General features: G+C 38.2%; 1 protein-coding gene across 5 annotated transcripts in view; it reads left to right on the top strand.

The window, feature by feature from the left end:
• The window catches only part of SORCS1 (sortilin related VPS10 domain containing receptor 1), a 512,256-nt gene that overhangs the window by 444,749 nt on the left and 47,345 nt on the right, over positions 1–20,162 (top strand). For all 5 annotated transcript variants that reach the window (XR_009631038.2, XM_067465847.1, XM_060768373.2 and 2 more), the window contains exons 15-18: positions 728–845; positions 2,187–2,317; positions 14,712–14,825; positions 15,649–15,820. Coding sequence is in view for 4 of the 5 variants with exons in the window: in XM_067465847.1 (XP_067321948.1) it covers positions 728–845; positions 2,187–2,317; positions 14,712–14,825; positions 15,649–15,820 (535 nt within the window). In the remaining variant the exon portion in view is untranslated. The remainder of the gene's footprint in view (positions 1–727; positions 846–2,186; positions 2,318–14,711; positions 14,826–15,648; positions 15,821–20,162) is intronic.

Raw genomic sequence — 20,162 nt, forward strand, 5'->3', positions numbered from 1 at the left:
ACTACTTTTCTTAGAATTCTGTGCTTTCTCAGTCTCTTTCCCAGCTCACTCAGCTTATCCCGTCCTCCTGCTTTCCTCTCCTCATGATGAGAAACCATTAATTTAAAGAGGAATTGCAGTATTTTTGTTTCCCTTGCTTGTGCTTAAAATGAAACTGACTTTGATAGGCTTCTGAACATTACAGAATTCAAATGAAAAGGTATTGGGTGAGTTTTTATCCTAAGTTTTTGTGCCCCTATCCAGTTTTGAATATTTTTTCATATATACAAAACTTATGAATTAGATATGGCTTGATAATTAAAAACAAAATTTTGGCACACTCCTAATAGATAATTTGCATTACATAAATTTGATGAGAATGGTTCCGCATTTACACTTGTATATAAAACAATAGTAAGATAAATATCACATTTGTCACCTTAGAAGAGTGATTCCAGGTGGCCACCACTGCCTTAGAAGATGCAGAAAAAACTCTTCCCTGCTAATTTGAATTAATGATGTTGTCATTCATCACCATTGTCCTGCCTTTTTTCCACGTCTAGGTTAAAACAGATCCCATGCATTGATATTTTACTTATTTTAGAGATGCTTCTATTGTGGATTTTTGCACTGGGGGGGGGGGGGGGGATTTGATATGCATGGTTCCTTCAGGTGCTCCGATTCTCTGATTCTGTATGAAGCACAGATTACTGAAATATCCTAAATTATATTTAACTGTTTTGTGCAGGGTTTTTGGGCATTTCAGCCATCGCTCAGAGTGGCAGCTGGTAAAAGTAGACTACAAGTCTATTTTTGACAGACGGTGTGCTGATGATGACTACCGGCCATGGCAACTTCATAGCCAGGTAAAATATTTGAGAGGTGGATTTGCCCTCTGCCACAGTTTCCCTAATTGCATATGTTGGATTACACCCATATTGTGGCATGTGCAACTGTGCAAAGAATATGAAATGCCCTCATTCCTCCCCTCTTCAGCAACTGCTCTCTCTCCGAACACTCTTCAAAGAGGATTGAGCAACTCCAAGGAATGTAGTGAGTTGTGCCATGGAAGAGACAGGGGTTCTTATATGTCATGGAAGAGGTAGGGTTCTTTATGCGAATAAAGCCCTAACAACAGGATATTGCTGATTCTGGATTCCCCTCTTAATTTCTTGGGTCAGAATTCATAAATACGAGGCAATGCTGAAATATCTGCTAATTCATGAATTACCCATCTTTCCTTTTCAAAGGAAATGATAGTTTCTCTGTGTGTGAAGTAAAGGCCAATTGGAAACACACGTAACAGCCAGGACAAGGGCTGAAATAGCCCTGTTGGTTTCAGTGCCACGTCCAAGCAGCTCCTCTCTTTAAAAAATGCAGGATATTTTCTTCTTATTCAACTAATTGCTGTGGGTGAGGGCTTTCTTTTCCTTCTCATTGCTGTTCATAGGGTAGAAGCTAAAGTTGAAGATATCATAGTGAGTGTCTAAAGCACCATTAAGTAATTAAAGTTTAGCTAGTAGACTGTTTATAGCCATCCAATTAGAGATGATACAAAGGAGAAGCTAGCTGGGGCTTAGACACATAGATCATACCTATGGGTCAGAGAGCTTTGGTGACATGGAATTCATAATTTACTCCTTAGTGACCAAATACACAATAGTAGTTGGAGCCAAATTAGAATCGCTCATGGAAAGTTGACTGTAGGAGAATTTATATCCTGATTTGTCTGGTAGGATACGCTGAACAGTTGTTAGCTGAATTCTGTTTGTTTATTGCAACATTACTACATTGCACATTTTGCATGTTGGACAAAGAAGATACATCCAGTACTTAACAAAGAGCCTCAATTTATGATTCATTTACACTAGTGGTTCTCAACCTGTGGGTCCTCAGATGTTTTGGCCTTCAACTCCCAGAAATCCTAACAGCTGGTAAACTGGCTGGAATTTCTGGAAGTTGTAGGTCAAAACACGTGGAGACCCACAGGTTGAGAACAACTGATTTACACACACACACACACACATGCATGCATGCTGTGGTCCAAGCGACCTTTTGATTTTTTTATTTGAAGTGTGAAGTCCAAGAAAAATGTGACTAATTTATCTGAATATAATTTTTGCTTTTCCTAATAACTGGTGCCCCAAGCATATATTTTAATAATGCTAATTATAATACAAAGAGAGTTTCTCCTGTTCTCTACCTAGGGAGAGGCATGCATCATGGGGGCAAAAAGAATCTACAAGAAACGCAAGTCAGAAAAGAAATGTATGCAGGGCAAGTATGCCGGTGCCATGGCATCTGAACCATGTGTTTGTACAGAGGCAGATTTTGACTGGTGAGTAGAACTTGAAAAATATTATTAAAAGGGTCTTTTAACTCGATTGGTTCTGGTGGTAGACACAGAATCATTACTTCATCCCAGAAAATCTCACATTCACCCCATCCCTTGCAACATTCTTGCAGAATGAATGTACTGTAAATACTCATATAACCACTTCATCACACTGGAGGAAAAAAATCACTTTCTGCTTTCTGCAGAATTCTGGGGTTTGTGGTTTAGTGAGGCTGTTAAAGCATTCTCCCTAAACTATAAACCCCAGAATTCTGCAGGAAGCAGAAATCAGATTTTAAGTGGATTTTTTCTATAGTGTGATGAGGCCCCTACTAGTCTAAAATTTTAAGTCAAAAATAGACCCCCCCCCCAAGAAAAAAAACCCTGGGTCAACTTATCCCACCAGTGGTGCAATGGGTTAAACCCTTGTGCTGGCAGGACTGCTGACCGAAAGGTCAGGGGCTCAAATCTGGGGAGTGGGGTGAGCTCCCATCTGTCAGCTCCAGCTTCTTCTGTGGGAACATGAGTGACATCTCCCACAGAATGGTAAAATATCTGAGCGTTCCCTGGACAACGTCCTTGCAGACAAATAATTCTCTCACACCATTAGCAACTTGCAGTTTCTCAAGTCACTCCTGTCATGGAAAAAAAAAATAACCAGACAGTATGAGTACTGAATCTTATTCTTATCAAAACAAGAAATCATTCCCTTCTATAAGTCAGGTAGTGAAAGGCAAGAGTTTAGTCTGCCTTGGGAGAACCTTAAAGAAACACTGACCCGCTCTACATTTTCTATCATGCCATTGCTTCTGGACTTTTTGAATACCTGTATGGGAAAATGGTAAGGATAGCAACCAGGGGAACTGATCCTCTAGGGTATATTTGGCAAGTCCATCTCTCCACAGAATACTTGCCTGTGGGTCATATTAAATTCCATAATTATGGCCTCCAAATTTTCTCTTCACTTGTACATGAGGTTGACTTATAAGGGAGTATATATAGTAAGAGTCTTCTCTTTCTCTCTTTAAATCAGTAATGAGGAATTGGTTTATATATTTTGGACTTCAATTCCTAGATATCTATCTTAGTTAGAGATCATAGAATCTATGTGATCTTAATCCCACAGTTTTGGTGCGTCAACAGTTCCCCACTCTTACACTAAATTAGTCTTGTTCCACATTACTAGATAAACATCCACATTTCTACATTTGCAAGTTGTCGGAGCTTCTCTTACTCCCATCTTTCAGCACCCAGACTAGGAGGGAAATATAACATAAGTTTATAATCACTTTAAAATAGTGAGAGAGAATATCTTGACAAGGATTTCAGATTATTTCAACAGGAAATCTAAGAGCCGTCGCAAACTCTGTTCCTGCGGGAGCAAACCTTGCTAGCATGTCCCTGACGTCATGAGACTCCGCTTCTCGCCCCGCCCCTTTCTCCGCCTCTTTCTCCTTGAGAGAGTGGTTTTTCCTTTGCTAGGGCAGCATTGCCAGCATACTCTCTCAGTTGGCAGAATTCAACTGAGAGAAAATGCGGGCATTGCTGCCCTAGCAAAGGAAAAACCACACTGGCAAAGAGAAAGGGGCGGAGAAAGGGGCGGGGAGAGAGGCGCAGGCTCATGACGTCAGGGACGTGCTAGCAAGGTTTTCTCCCGCAGGAACAGAGTTTGCGACGGGTCTAATGAGGAGAGGAAAAGATTTGGAAGTATATATTTGGAGAAGGAACTGAAAGAGCAATTCAGGATCTTAATAGCTTTTGGTGCAGTGATATTAATTTATTGAATGCTATTGAATGCTCACCACAAAAGCTTCCAGAGATGCTTCCAGATCAGTAAAACAGTACAATCCATGCCCTCAAGGTCGTAATCTACAATAGTTAATGCTGCCTCTTAAGCCATTAAGGTCAGCATTAAAATTTATCCTATGATAATAAATGAGTAAGTCATTTATATGCTAATAAGCAACACTGTTTTAGCTACAATAGACTAACAGAGCTTACTCTGGAGATGTGCTATACAACTTTCCTTCTAATGTAGCTTCAGTGTTGCCCCCGTGGAAATATTTATTAGCTGAAACATATAATATTCACACAAATTTCGCCTGTACAAAAGTTGTCCAAACACCTACATGAAAGTTATAGGATATAACTTTGTGTGAATATATTATGCACATTTTGATTACTTCTGTGTGGTTATGTTTTTTTCCTTTACTCCATGTTAGTTTGTATGTTTGCATTCTTAAGGGGCATACAAAAGCTATCTTGATATGATTGTGTACAATATTGCATCAAAATTTAACCAAGATGACCAAACACATGTGCCAAAGTTATCCCGTCTTTTATGTTTCATCAACATGCAAGATTACCTTTGTACATCATTAAAGTGACATACAAAATGATTGTGGTGCCATAATAGATTTTCTTTCATCAAGCCTACTTTGCTATCATGATATACAGCATTATCATATTTGTTGATAGTGTCCTGTGCCTTCAAGTCACTTCTGATTTGTGGTGATCCTAATGTCTTAACCTGAGATTTTATTGACAAGAGTTGTTAAGAGGAGGTTTGCCATTATCTTCCTCTGAGTCTGAGAGTGTGAGACTCAATGGGTTTCTATGGCTGAGCAGGGATTCAGTCTCTGGTTTCCCAAAGCCCTGGACCAACACTCAGACTAATACATGATACTATTTTTCAGAAGCATATAGTGTTATTAAGAAGGAGAGGCAAACAATAAACATTAATAAAAAGCTGCATGTGACACAGTTCTGAAATTAATCTTAGACAAATACTACTAATTAAACAGCAGTTTGTAGGAATAGTGTAATGCAGAAAAAAAAACAGAACAGAAGATAAAGATAGCTGAATCAATCTGTTTATCCCTTTCAGGGAATTTGATCTTCTACAAAGCTAAAATCTTTTTTTTTCCAGCCAAACTTCTAATCTCAAGTTTTTTGTGAAAAAATGTCAAATGTGGTAAATTCTTTTGAAAATAAATGAAAAAAAAACCTTATTAATTTGCAAGATTACATTATTCTTACAATACAGTATTTACTTTTCAGATATCTCTTAAAGATGAGAAGCCTGTCTGAAGAAAGGAGATGGCTATTCTAGTCTGGCATTACTAAAATGTTTATGCAGCCATTAAAATCCAAACTTTATAAGACAAGAAATCAAATTGGCTAGGAGAGACTGTGAATGTTATTCATTTTGTGTGTGTGTGTGTGTGTTGTTTTTCATCTCAAACTCATTCATTTCCACTTACAAATACATATACCATATTTCTTCAATTGTAAGACACAATTGATCGTAAAATATACTAAAATTTAAGTACCACCACCAACAAAAATACGTAAGATACACCTGCAATTAAGATGCACTCAATTTTTAGAGATGGTTATTTAGAAAGAAAATGTTTCTCGGAATGGAAGAAATACAGTATTAATGTTAGATAGTTCTGTCACACAAAAAAGTGCTGGTAAAATTTTCACCAGTCTCAGCAGGAAATGAGAAAAAATGGGGAAAGGCCTCCCATCCCTAGTAATACCGTTACTAATCTCATGTTTTTCAAACTAGGAGTCAATGCTTCAGAGATTCAATTTGCATGCATTGCCTACTTCTCACGACCAGGGGGCAATAGTGTTTCAGGAATGATTATCACAAATAACGGTGTATCTAGCCTTAAGGACAATACTTCCTAGCAACTGCCTAGAAACTAAATTGTATTTATTGGAGTTGTAAATGGATTACATGGTGACACATGTGTTATTAAAGCATTTATTTACCTGGATTTCCATCTTTTTTCACCACAGCATGAATAGTATCACTCCAGTGGCTGTTGGAGGTTTTTATTCTGTACACAGGGAGAAAAACATCTAGGAAAAAAATAACTGCAATAATAATAGCAAAAGCTGCAATAATTCCTGTTGAATGTTAGATTAAATCTGATACGATTAGCTTGCTTTACAAAGGCACTGGGAGTTAATACTTCAGATTTCTCTGTGGCCACAGAAGAGACTTCTGACAAGGAGAAAAATATTTTCCTAAAGGTGAATAAAAGGATTTGAGATTCACCTTTTGAAAAATCAGATGTCTGAGAAAACAAAACCACCCCCTTTTCCCCAGTCCTAATTCCAGTATTAACAGATATTGATTTGAAGACCATTACACAACTGTGTCCTCAGAATTGCTTCCTATGAAATAATTCTTTGAATTTCTTAAGCCACGTTAAAAAAACAAACAAACAATTTACATCTAAAAGAAATTACACACCAGGCACTATTGTATGTACAAGTCTTCATGCAGTAAACAGGTGCATCTCATATGCATATATTTCTCTAAATTTAATATTTACTGTGTGTTTTGGTTTACACATAAATGCTGCTTTGATGACATGGTGATAAAGAAAATTAAAATAGTTTAAATAACTACAATAAACTTTACGATCAACCAAACAGAATGTACTGCTGAACAAAGTTGGGTAATTAGTGGAACCAGGTTTTCAGTTCAGGCTCAGGCTCAGGCTCATGCTCTCCATTGATCATCGATTTATACAAGACAAACTATCAAAATATGGACTTAAAGACTGGGGCAGAAAATCCCAGGACCTGATAGCAAGTCCGCACACAGGCCTGTCAGTTCTGGGAAATTGTCCCCTGACATCCTTCCTTTGTAGTGGATCAAAATGGAGGGGAAATGGGGAACATCCAGCGGAAGTTTTTACAAAACTTCATATTCACACAGGCAGATTTCTTATCTCTCTCTCTTCACCCGTTAATTCAAGCTCTGTTTATTATTATAAACATCAGAAGAAAGGAATGGTTGCAGAGAGTTCTAATTGCTTTCCAATTGTGCTTCCCTTTAGTCACCTGTGTGCCCGTGGCTCCATTTTTTGACAGCCCAATTAGTACTTGCAATTCCAACTGTCTGCCTCCCACAAATGTCATATCTAGGAATTTGCTAGGTCTTCCAGGTGATTCTATGTTTTGTTTCTCTCACAATTTACCACAGAAGCACATTGGAAGACCTAGCAAATTTCTAGAGCAGCTATTTTCTTAGTTATCCATGGTGACATTATGGTAGCATCTGTTAGAAGTCATTCATTTTAATACAATTAATTATTATTCATGGATTTCTCTTTCCATAATAGGTTCAGGAATGTACCCCTTCCTCCCCAATTGGCATAGGGCATTAAGAATGTCCATGGTCAAGTCAGAGAGAAGGGATGCTCTTTTCAGAAAGCTCTTAGGATTAGCTGCAATACCAATACATGCTTATCTTGTAGTAATAAGACATAAGCACAAGAGAACTTACTGCTGAGAGAACATATTCATAGTTGCTTGGTACATCACTTTTCAATGAAAAGAAAAGATTCTTCAGGTTTCTTAAGTCTGGACAATGACTGTGATAACCTGTTGCTTGTCTGAACTGTCTTGCTTCCCCTCATTTGTGTGAGACTTTTTTCTTAGATGTGCATTACTCCTTTTCTTCCTCCTAAAGTAAGGGAGGAAGGAGGAGAAAGTGAACTTCTGAGCTCTACTGAAGGCTTGTGCTGTCAAACAAAAACCTTCAAAAGTTAGACTTCCTTCCATTCCTCCAAATGAAAGAAACAGATGACAGTACCAGGAAAGAGAGTGCCATTTGAGTTAATGGGAAACAAGGGGGGTAGGTACACTGGCTGCTGCAAACAGAGGCACTTGAACTGGCTGAATTGGAATAAGCTGAATGAAAGAGTTTGAAAACATGGCGAAAATGTCTTCTAGATAGTATTTGGTAGTAAAATTAAGACTCCATGGGTCCTTCCACTTTTCCCCATTGTTGGTTTAGAAAACAATAGGATGAGGTGGTGTTTTTCTGCAAGTGCCTTAGAGATGATGGGAACCATATCTCAGTTTGTTTGTTTGTTTGTTTGTTTGGGAGCATATTAATAACAGTAACCCAGTGAGGTGCTTTCTGAGATAGCATTAACAGCAGCAATTAACAACACAATGAATAATAACAATAGTGACATTCTAAGTGCTTATCTCTGTGTGCATTGTTGTTTTAAATTCCTGCTGGGGAATCCTTTGAGAGGTACCAGTAGTTTATTTGTTTGGGATTTGTTTATTAAACAGGAAGCCATCATCAGTCAAAATTATCTGTATTTTGAAGGCTTGGATGTGCCATTCCTTTAAATTCTAAAGTGGATTTCTTAACTAAGATCTTTTAAATTAGTGATAAATATTATTTACCTTTCCACATTTGGGGGCTTGACTTTTGCAGATTGGACTATTCAAGGATTTGATTTAAATGTCCTCTCTGGGGCCCCTTCCACACAGCTGTATAAAATCCATATTGAACTGGATTATCTGGCAGTGTGGACTCAAACAGATATTGTGGATTATCTGCCTTGATATTCCGGGTTATATGGCTGTATGGAAGGGCCCTCAGCCATCCAGGGCAATTCTATGTTCAGTTCCCACCAAGTCTTGGGAATTTGACCATAATTTGTGTGGGGGGACTTAGCTGTTTTGTCTGGGTTTTATTCACTGTTTTTCCCTTTTACACTTACATCTCTAACCTCAGCAAATGTGAAGGCTTACTGTACTCTACTGAAGCTAAAATACATGTTACATGCAAAATGTATGATGTGGTAGCTTCTTTAGGACTAGTTTTTTTAGAGTGGAATTACATTGTGAAGAGGATGTTTTCATCTTTTCCTCATTCTGAAGTTATAAAATGCAATAATAATAATAATAATAATAATAATAATAATAATAATAATAATCTTTACATATACTCTGCCACCATCTCCCAGAGAAACTCCTGGCGGCTCACAAAGCACTCAAAGATGCATAGATGCAAAACACAAAAATTGTAGAAATAATAACATAACAATAATAGCCAACATACACATCTCACTTCACAAAACCCCCTGGTAAAATCAATAAAATACAGCAATAGCAGCAGGTATAAACAACAGTAATCAATCTCAGTCAAGTAAAGTGCTTGGTGAAATCTATGAGTCCTCATGTATATTCATTAAAGGAAACTAAATATGGTCAAAGGTTTGTAAAAAAAATGTCTTCAGTTGTGTACAGAAGTCTTGGAGAGTGGGGACTAGCCTCAGGAGGGCAATCCGAACATGGGGGGCCACCACCGAGAAGGCCCTCTCTCTTGTCCCCACCAACTGCACTTGAGATGATGGTGTTCCCTACTTCACTGGATTTAAACTAGAGGAAATGATTCATTGGATTAATAAATCCTTTGTTCCCTTTACTGCTTGTATGTTCCCAACTATTTTTGGCTGAAAGGGGCTGTAATTACAAGGATCCTCTGGTAACCATTATGCTTATGAGTAAGTAATGTCTAACTGGGGTCTCAACTTGTGGCAAAAATGTATTTCATAAATAATTGCAAGGCCAGATGCCTGGCTCTAAAGTTGTAATGCTCCGTTCCCCTAACTCCCATATTCAGATTTCAGCAGGCAGGTTCATCCTCGGCTGCTCCCGTTGATGTTAACGCTTGTTGATTGGAAGGCAGCCTGTTGTGCCTACAGGTAGGCAGCAATTTGTTGTTATCATCAGTGCTTCATGTGCATCAGAGAGGAGACAAGAAATTCATTAGATCATGAGTCTGCAAGGTGAAAGAGAGATGCTAATGTCTCTCCAGTGAGATGCAAAGGAGCTGATTGTGTCATTTCTCAGCATGTGTACACATGTGTGTGTGTGTACACGCATGCATCCCAATAGCCAGGCCAGGAGATTACTTAAATATTAAAATGCTGCAATCAGAACTCTGTTAACCATACAGCTTGTTTAATGGTAAAAAGATGGTTGCAGAAACCTAGCTATTTTTTTCCAAACCTAGATTTGTCCAAATTGTAGGTCTACCGCACTTCAAGTGTGGATAGATGCTGGACATATCGTTTGAGGAACAAAAAAAATATTTTAAAATATATTGGTTTCTGGAACGTATGGCCTTCACAGCTGTATAAAATTCACATTGAACTAGATTATCTGGCTTAGCTACTCTAGCTCTAGAAAGAATTAACAAAACTCTAACAAGGAATATTATATGATCATGCCTGCCTTGTCAGAGATAAATGAGACTATTTCCTTGCTCAAATTTACCTTAATACAGTGTGCATCATCATTCAGAGCCTGCCATAAAGGAGTTCCTCACTAGCACAAAACATATCACCATTTACCTCTACCCACACACCTTAAAGGTAAAGGTAAAGGTTTCCCCTTGACATTAAGTCCAGTTGTGTCCAACTCTGGGGGCTGATGCTCATCTCAATTTCTAAGCTGAAAAATTGGCATTGTCTGTAGATGTTTCCAAGGTCATGTGGCCAGCATAATTGCATGGAGTACTATTACCTTCCCACTGAAGCTGTACCTATTGATCTACTCACATGTTCATGTTTTTGAATTGCTAGGTTGGAAGAAGCATGGGCTAAGAGTGGGAGCTCACCCTACTCCCTGGATTCAAACTGCTGACCTTTCAGTCAGCAAGTTTAACAGTTCAGCAGTTTAACCTGCTGTGCCACCGGGAGCACCACTCACACACATTAGACAAAGCTAAAATGACAAGAAGCACTTTCATCTTATAGTAGCTTGTTCTTGTAAACATATCTATATAAATAAAAATGTAATGTTCATTTGTGGGATTAACAGAACTCAAAAACCACTGGATGAATTGACACCAAATTTGGCAGCAAAACACATTCTAATCTGATCTATGTCTTTCAAACAAAAAACCCCCCATAAAATGAAGGGGAGATAACTTAAAACTCCCCAAAAAGAAAAATGTCTTACAGAGGCGCAAAAGCCCCTCTCCCCATTGCGTGAGAAAAATGAAGCGCCAACAATTGTGAGGGAAGAGAAGCCTCACCATGGAGTCCCTTTCCATGCAGGAAGGCAGAGTCCTTTTTCTTTTGGGGAGGGGAGGGATTGAGGAAAGGAAAGAGGGAAGGAAGGAGAAGCCCTGGCCCAACGGAGGGGTGCGGGCTTGCCGAGGCCCACGTGGCTACCAGGCAACTCTTCCTCCAAGACCAGAGGATTGCAAAGCAAGCCTGACTGCAGGAGCACGGCTGCAGACTGCCCCCCCCCCCCCGTTGGGTGAAGGGAGGATGCAAACCATGAGAAAGCCAGCAACTCTCCCACTTGGGCTCCACATCCACCCTTTCACCCCCTCCCCAACCCTTACAAACTGCCCTGGAGAAAGTAGGGGAAAGAAAGGGAAAGGAGAGAAGAAAATAAGAAAAGGATTGGTGAAGAGAAGATTATGAATGGAAGGAAAGGTGGAAGGAAAAAAAGAGGAAGGAAGGAAAAGGAGGCAGGGATGGGAGAGGAAAGGAAGGGAAGAGGCAGGGAAGGAAGGAAGGAAGGAAGGAAGGAAGGAAGGAAGGAAGGGGGAAACTGGTGAAGGGAAGAGAAGAATATAGAATCAGAGAGCCCTAGAGAAGGGAGACACCTGGTGGGCCAGCCAGGCCAACCCCATTCTGTGAAGCAGGAAAATCACAGTCAAAGCACGCCCAACAGATGGCCACCCAGCCTGTTTCAAAAAGGCTTTTTTGAGTGTTTTGTCCAGCATGAATATAATTGAAAAGTCTTGCAGCTTCAGTGGCTGCTTCTCATTACTTTATTTTCCATACCACCTTGCACCTTAACAGCCTGGCTTCTACTAGCCAGCGGGAAACCTTTGGTGGGAGGACTTCCCTAGCCCAGATTGCTTCATGTCTGCAAATCCTCTGTTTTCTGAGGGCCACAGCAACATGTGGCCAGGTACAGCTAGTATGCTCATAAAATACTCACAAGGATCCCATTTCCTTAGCTACCAATGCCTATCCCTTTTAATATATTCCAACTCTATAAAGCAAGGTAAAGGTTTTCCCCTGACATGAAGTCCAGTCATGTCTGACTCTGGGGTGTGGTGCTCATCTCCATTTCTAAACTGAAGAGCCAGCATTGTCCGTAGACACCTCCAAGGTCATGTGGCCAGTATGACTTCATGGAGCGAACATGCTATATAACGATAATTGAAAATGATAATTTTATTAAGTTTGTGGCAGTAGATGACCACATTACAGTTAGGTTGATTAATTGAAAGAAGGAAGCCATAGCCCTGGGTTTGCAAGACCTGAGCAGAGCTGTGATGACTTGTGAATCTTTAAGGTCTTCTCTCATTCATTGAACTGCCATACACTCAAACCAACTTGATTGCAAATAAGAATAAAACATGATGTGCTGGGTATACACAGTGCTTTTCTCTGACCCATAACCATATCTTAATCATCTGGATTGTGCCCGATCTTAGAAGGCAGAAAATACCACCCTTGCTACTCTTTTAAAAAAATATTAAGCATGTTTTCTATAATCTATATCTTACACTGAGATATGTCTACAATCTCTCATCTAGAAAGAAAAGAGATAAATAATATAAAATTCAAACTAATATTGTTAGATTAAATCATGTGTTGTATTTATTGTGATGCCCATTTTTGCTCATTTATTCTTTACTTGATTATTGAACCTGTTCTGAGAGTGCAGTGTTACTGCTGTTTAATTATATCAATGCATGACAGCTAGGCAGTATAAGCATTCCGGTTTGTTGACAATCAGATTACAAGAGAAAGAAGGCTCATTCATACATAAATATTTGTTTTTCTCTGGAATGATGTTGTTGAATGATGATTTCAATAGGCTTTGTGCTGTCCCTCCACTAAGGATGCTTATGAAATTAATTTGCATCATTTGGGATAACTAAGCATCTGTTTGCAAAGCAATTAACCAACTTTCCTCATTGACATGTTACACAAAAGGCCTAAGAGCAACATACAGACTAAAGAAAGAAATGAAAATGATGGATTTTCAAAATCCATTTGTGCATTGTCTTTTCCCTAAAGCAGCAATTACTGGTTTCCAGTGACAATGAATGGAGCACGTCCTGAGGGAGTTATCAACACAGTTGTGGTGCACATGTTTCATATGCATTAGGTTCTAGGTTCATTCTCTGGTATCTTGAATAAAGGAATACTAAATAGTGTGGCTGGGAAGGACTTTAAGAGAAAAATAGCAATGGAATGTATACAATTTTTAGCTGGTCCAATTAATGACCAGATTGCATATAAAAAAGACCAGAGTTTGTAAATTAGCTTTTTTTAATTTCCCTAACCAGAAACCCCAGCTTACAGTGTTCCTGTCTATATTGTTTAGAAGATTATAGAAGTTGTCATCTAAACTTTTAAAACAGGTTATTATATTTTACCACTGTCTGTAGTTATACATTATATGCTTCCCAACCATCACATGCCAAAACAGGGAAGTGAAGGGCACAGAAAGAGGCAAGAAGCCTTGTGACATAATAATAATAATAATAATAATAATAATAATATACTTTATTTATATTCCGTTATATCTCCCTGAGGTGACTCAGGACAGATTATAGAGCACATGTACAGCAAACATTCAATGCTGTTATACAATTAACAAAGCTAGGCAATACATAAACAGAGGTAAAGGCTTTTCCCATTTTTTTCAATTTCTGGCCTCTAGATGCTATGCTCAACCTCGGCCACTAGGGGGGGGGGTGCTGTCACTCCATCTTCCATTGTTCTCCCGATTGAATCGCTGGCATGTTCTTATTACCTCCCCGCTTAAAGTGGAATCTATTTATCTACTCACATTTCTGTTTTTGATCTGCTCAGTGAGTAGAAGCTGGGGCTGACAGCGGGTGCTCACAGCTTGAACTGTCAACCTTTCAATCGGCAGGATTTTCTGCAACTTAGCAGTTCAATCCACTGTGCTAATGTGACTTATGTGAAAGATGAGCAGACACTAACCTATAAATTGGGTACTGAAAAGTAACTTCGTTCTTCTTCTTCTGAGAACGATTGGTACAATACAGAATTAGTCTAGCTCAAATGTTGCATAGTCATTGATGTTATTAAAAGAAGGGGTTTGGGACTATATAGATTTCCAATCCCTAATTGTGGGAAGATGCATGCCTAATGATATCAAAGAAATTGAGCACATGTTGCAATAATTCTACAAGATACTACATCTGTCAACTGTGTCATCAGAATTCATTATAAAGAGATGTAAATACAGTATTCATTTAGTTATATAAGTTTCATACCACTTTATTTGCCCCAATTCCATCCTAAGGAATTGTGAGACATATAGTGCACCAAACCATTTATCTGAACTAGTGCCAAGGTATCTGGAAAGCCTGTCTATAAAATTGAATTTAATTGATTAATCGTCATTTTCTCTTTATTCAAGGTATCCCATAAGAACATCATCAGAATTAACTCACCATGTACTTGGTTGTGCAGTGCAGACGGAACTTATGTAATTCCAAGATGTTGTTTGCTTTTCTAATTATTTAAACATGTCTCTTTTTCTTCAAACCCAGTGACTATGGATTTGAACGTCACAGCAATGGCCAGTGTTTGCCTGCATTTTGGTATAACCCATCAACATTGTCGAAAGACTGCAGTATTGGTCAAAGTTACCTCAATAGCACTGGGTGAGTGACTAAAGTTACCAAAAGCTTGCTCATTGGCATGTCCATGTGTGAAAATGTTATTAAATTATCCAACAATATCTCTATATATCAGGCTTGAGATCTTTGATTCTTGCGTAGTGACATGTAAAATACAAAAGACACAGGTAAACTTGTGTAGCCATAAAAAGTACCATATTCCATAATAGAGATTTTATTAAGTTGCCAAATGATGCTGTTGTTAGTTCTATAGAACTCTGTATAAGGCTATATGTTTGAAAAATATGTAATAAGAGGACACTGAAGCCAGTTGGTGTTCAACACCTTCTGTGTGCATAGCCTGAAACCCTAAGATAACCCATAGGCTGAAGCATGATTACCGGGCATCATCTGGTATATTTAAGAAAAAAGAAACACCCTTTATGAGTATACTAGAAGCTTGGGAAGAGTAAGGCAGCTTTTTTTTCTCAACTGTTCCAGTTCAGACAGCATTATAGCCACTGCCTCTTGATTGAGATGCATCCCAGTGGTGTCAGATTGTGGTTGTACATTCACTAAAAGAAGAAGCACAGATTGCCTTGAAATGCCTTAAGTGGGGAGATCAGTATAAACCCCCTGCCAGAGCTTTCCACTTTTTTCTATTGAATCTGGCTTATGTAACTCATAGCTTGGTACTTCCAACTTTGACCAAGTGCCTGAAGCTCATCAGTTTGAGCTGGTTTATGCTTCTCTTGATGAAAATTGCTTGACAGGTGGCAGTGGTGAACTGGAAAAGTTGAACTTCACTTGAAATTAACCAATTGCAACTGTTTCTTATACTGTCATATCTGTTTCCACATTTGAACAGGTATAGAAAGGTTGTATCTAATAACTGCACAGATGGTGTGCGTGAGCAGTATACAGCTAAGCCTCAGCAGTGTCCTGGCAAGGCCCCAAGAGGGCTTCGAGTTGTCACTTCAGAAGGCACATTGACATCAGAACAAGGGCACAATGTTACATTTCTGATGCAGCTGGAAGAGGTATGCTCTGTTTCACGTTTTCCCACTGAGGCTTTTGAGTATGAATTATTTAGAACAAAATGGATAGAACAAAACACGATTAATTAAATGATGCTGTTGAATGGATTCATGGTTTGATAAATCAGACATATCCATTTAAAACAAGCAGGGCCTAATGCACTTCTTTGTAGGTTAAAATTATTGTCCTCCCTGATTTCTTGACAAGTATGTTGAGGCTGCCTCAGTTAATATTGCAAAGAAATGAGAAATCAGCACATAGAAATCATGAAGAATTCGGTTTTTTGAAATTAGGCATACAGTCACTTTCTTTAGTAATGCAAGGTATGAAAATTATATCTATATTAACTAACAAATGTGGTTTGTTTGCCCAATCACTTCAGACAATCTTGTTTCATGTGATGATGTACAAGTCAGTATTACACTATCACCCCTCCACTTCCGTGGGAATTACAGACACAGCTCCCCCATGAAAGTGGAACAGATGCAAATATATCTGTTGTGGAGGGTATGTGTCACTGCCACTGCATTCCCCAAGGGGAGAGCTCTATCCACAATGGTCCGGGGTAGGAGCTGATTCCATACATTTCTTCACTTACTCTGAAGATCCTGGTTTCTTTTTCTCTTTCTGCATGCCCCAAATATCTGTTTCGTCAATGTACCTCCTTTCCTTTGTCTCAGAGAAACAGATATTCCCAGCTCACAGGTGAAGTGAAGTGGTAAATGGGACTAGCTCCTCCTCTTCCTGCATACCATTAGTATCAGTTTCATCTGGGTAAAGGAAGGGAGGTACTGGGTGAAACAATAAACAACACACCTGCTTCCTAAATACCCCCCCACACAATGACCTCCTGAAAACAGGACAGGTATGCAAATGTTCATACAACAGCCCCAATCCTGAGAGGCAGGTTCACCATTTCACATTCATGAATAATCAAAACTGCCAAAGTGGGGGGATGGCTGGAGTTGGGATAACAGAGAGCATCCTTTTCTGAAAATGTAGTTTGTTAGAAAATATTGCAGAATTGATGTATTATCTCAAATAAATAGCTTGAATGCAACTTAATGGAATAAATTGTCGATATCTTAGATACTTTTATGGCATGTGCATTTCCAAGAAATTCCATATATGTTAGGTGTCAAGGACAAAGTTCACCTATACATTTTTGGTTTTTGTTGTGTGAGTATTGTGTAGAGTAGAAGAAGAGCAAGTTTATTAGGGTATAGTTGTGTAACTTGTTTCTTGGAATAAGCTCCTCTGAACTCAGTAAAACCTATATTTAAGATACACAAAGGATTGCATTATCATTCACTATTTCTCACTGTGTGTGTGTGTGTGTGTGTATAGCACACAACACATCTTTTCTGGATTTAATACACATTTTGTTAATAAGAAATCATATTAATGCTTCGAACACTGGATCTTTGCCATAGCAAAAAGAAACTGGGTAAATCTGCATAAAGATTACATAGAGCAGATTGTTAAGAATTCCATTCTGGAAAACAACTGAGGAAAAGCAACATCTGCCTGCCACAAAGCCCAATTAAAACTCAATTTTAAACATCTGCATGGCTAAAGAGATAACAAGTCATTGCATAATTGAAGAGTTCCAAATCAAATGTGAGGTTTGGGACTCAATTTTTAAAACTTTGGATCACATCTCATTGTTTAATTTAAATATGCAATCCAGCACTTTATAGAACAAATTCATGCTTGCAGTCTCTTGGGTAAGCTTGAAATTGGGTGTTTGAAGGTGTCATCCTCATTAGAACGACGGAAATTAGCAGTCTTCTCTTCAACATTGAAATAATATGGGCAGCATACAAGTAATCAACACATAATAATATTCTATAAACAGTTCAGGCTGCAATTTCTGAATACCTAAGTGTGAAAAACCAGGAAGACTGCAAGAGGAATTCATGTGTGAAATGCAGCTAGACATGCATGACCTGCCTTTCCTATATATCCATATATCTGTAAGGCAAACTTCAGATAAATAGCACTCACCCACCACTACCTTGCCAAATCCTGCAACAAAAATGACACAGTGTGACAATGAAACATTATTTATTCCCACTCCTTGGTGAAATAGGTTTGTGATAACAACCTTTGCAATTATGCTTCTCCTTTCCCCCTATTCCTGTTCTTCCTGATTTATTCAGCATAAATCTGACAAAGAAGCCTCCAATTTTTGGAAAGATTTATATCTGAATAATACCTTGAAGTGCCAGATGTGTAACTTTTGGAAAAGAGTGGAAACGATTAAACATAAAGGAGAAAAACTGTCTCCTCTGCAAATAGCACTTGCTACTGTTGTACTATGCACTCAACTTTAAAGGGTGCTAGATCAGGATTTTTTTTACAGTTGACCTTCCACATCTAGAAAATATTTGAAGATTGTGTTGTTGAAGGCTTTCATGGCCAGAATCACTAGGTTACTGTAGGTTTTTCAGGCTGTATGGTCATGTTCCAGAAGCATTCTCTCCTGATGTTTTGTCTGCATCTATGGCAGGCATCCTCAGAGGTTGTAAGGTCTTTGAAGATTGTTTGGTGCCATGATAGATTATTCAGTTCAGATACTACACAAATGTGTTTAGTTAAATTTTGTATCAATACAAATTTAATGGAAATGCCTTCATGTCACTGCCTAATTGTATGACTTCAGAGTGAAAAAAAAACCATTCAGCCTAGCATTACATTTATTGCAGTAATGAATGATGTTTGTGGGGAGGGAGGGGGGAGTGACAGTTAAGGATCTATCTTTTGTAATTTTCCATGCAAAAGAAATCCACATCATAAGTATCAGTAAGTATGAATTATACAATATCTGTTGATTATTTAAATGTACTGGTCTTTTCATCTTATGTAAGTTTGTATCAGTATTTTCTAGGGAACTTGCATAAGCCTTTTGGAGTTTTTGATGCCTATAATATGAGCAGAACTGACTTTCCTGTATAGTCAACTGTAAATTATTATTAACTTCTGTTTCTAGAAAATCATGTGTGAGGACAATAATATAGATCAACTTTCAGTATACACAAGGGAAAAGACTTGGGATTTTGTTCTTTCTCCCTTTCTGCTTTTTGTCTTTTCATCAAAAATCCAGAAAATACCCGTCTCACTGGTCATATCGTATCTCATTTGCTTAGTTGTTCTTTGGTTTCAGAAACCAAAATACAGGGTTAGTCAAAATGCATAGGCCAATAAGCCATTCAATTGAATGGCTTATTGGCCTATGCATTTTGACTAACCCTGTATTTAAATGTCAGCTTTTTAAATATAACCTTTTCAGAAAATTGTTACAGCCTGAACTGCACTTAATGGGAAGGAAAGTATTTTCATTTCAAAAGACTGAAATAATGTTAATGAAAAGAACTGGAAAAGCAGACCAAATTCATCTTCTCAAAGAGACTTTGAGAGTGACAGCTATAGGTCTTCTCTAATTTGAGTGGAAGAGGATAACTTTCGCGCCAGGATGCCTTGATGAGCATCAGAAGGCCACTTCCTGCTGAGCTTAGAAGTGATTTTTCCTTGTTGGCAAATGTATACTCAGCATATTTTTGGCTTACCAGAATTTATAAAAGATGATGCTTAAAATGATGCATTCAGATTAGAACAGATACGGCATTCATCTTTTTCCAAGTTCTCTTTCTATTACATTTAAGTGAATTCTTATACACTCTTACCTGGGAGTTAAGAATCACCGAGCTCAGTAGACCTTACTTCTAAGTAGGCATATTCAGCACAATTTGAAGAAGTCACATTTGGCTGCATGAGATGAAAATGTGTGTAATATCTTGCTTAAATATACCCCTTATGCCCCCACCTCTGGGTAAGTTCCCATAGGTCATTTTTCCATTCTTTCCTCTGTTCCCCTTTAAATTTGCTTTACTTTACTCTAAATTTTCCCTTTTAAGTTTCTGACAGGCTACTACATTTTGCAAAAAGAACCCTCCTTAGGAGAAACCTTTTCCACTGTAAAACAAGACAGAGATGTTGTTTTAAAGTGAAAGTTATGGTTTTAAAGACATTCTCCTCAGTATCACTGAAAGGATAATAGTATGGCACTTTGTGTGGAAGGAGTCCCAAAAGTAGTTTTTAGATGCCAATGTGCCAAGCCTCTGCAATCTCAAAAATTAATTTCTGACTTGAAATCATTGAACTAGAGAAGGAGAAAGGAATCATGGAATACATATAAAAAATCAAGTTCCATAAAATAATTAAGAAGGATATGGAGGAACTATTAGGAATAAAAATAGATTAGAACAAGACACAATTTTTCCTATATAAAATTGAGGGTGAAGGGGGATCTAAATAAAGGAAGGGAATAATAAATTACATGTT

The sequence above is a fragment of the Anolis sagrei genome, chromosome 3, assembly GCF_037176765.1.
Source record: "Anolis sagrei isolate rAnoSag1 chromosome 3, rAnoSag1.mat, whole genome shotgun sequence".
In the NCBI taxonomy this organism is placed as follows: domain Eukaryota; kingdom Metazoa; phylum Chordata; class Lepidosauria; order Squamata; family Dactyloidae; genus Anolis; species Anolis sagrei.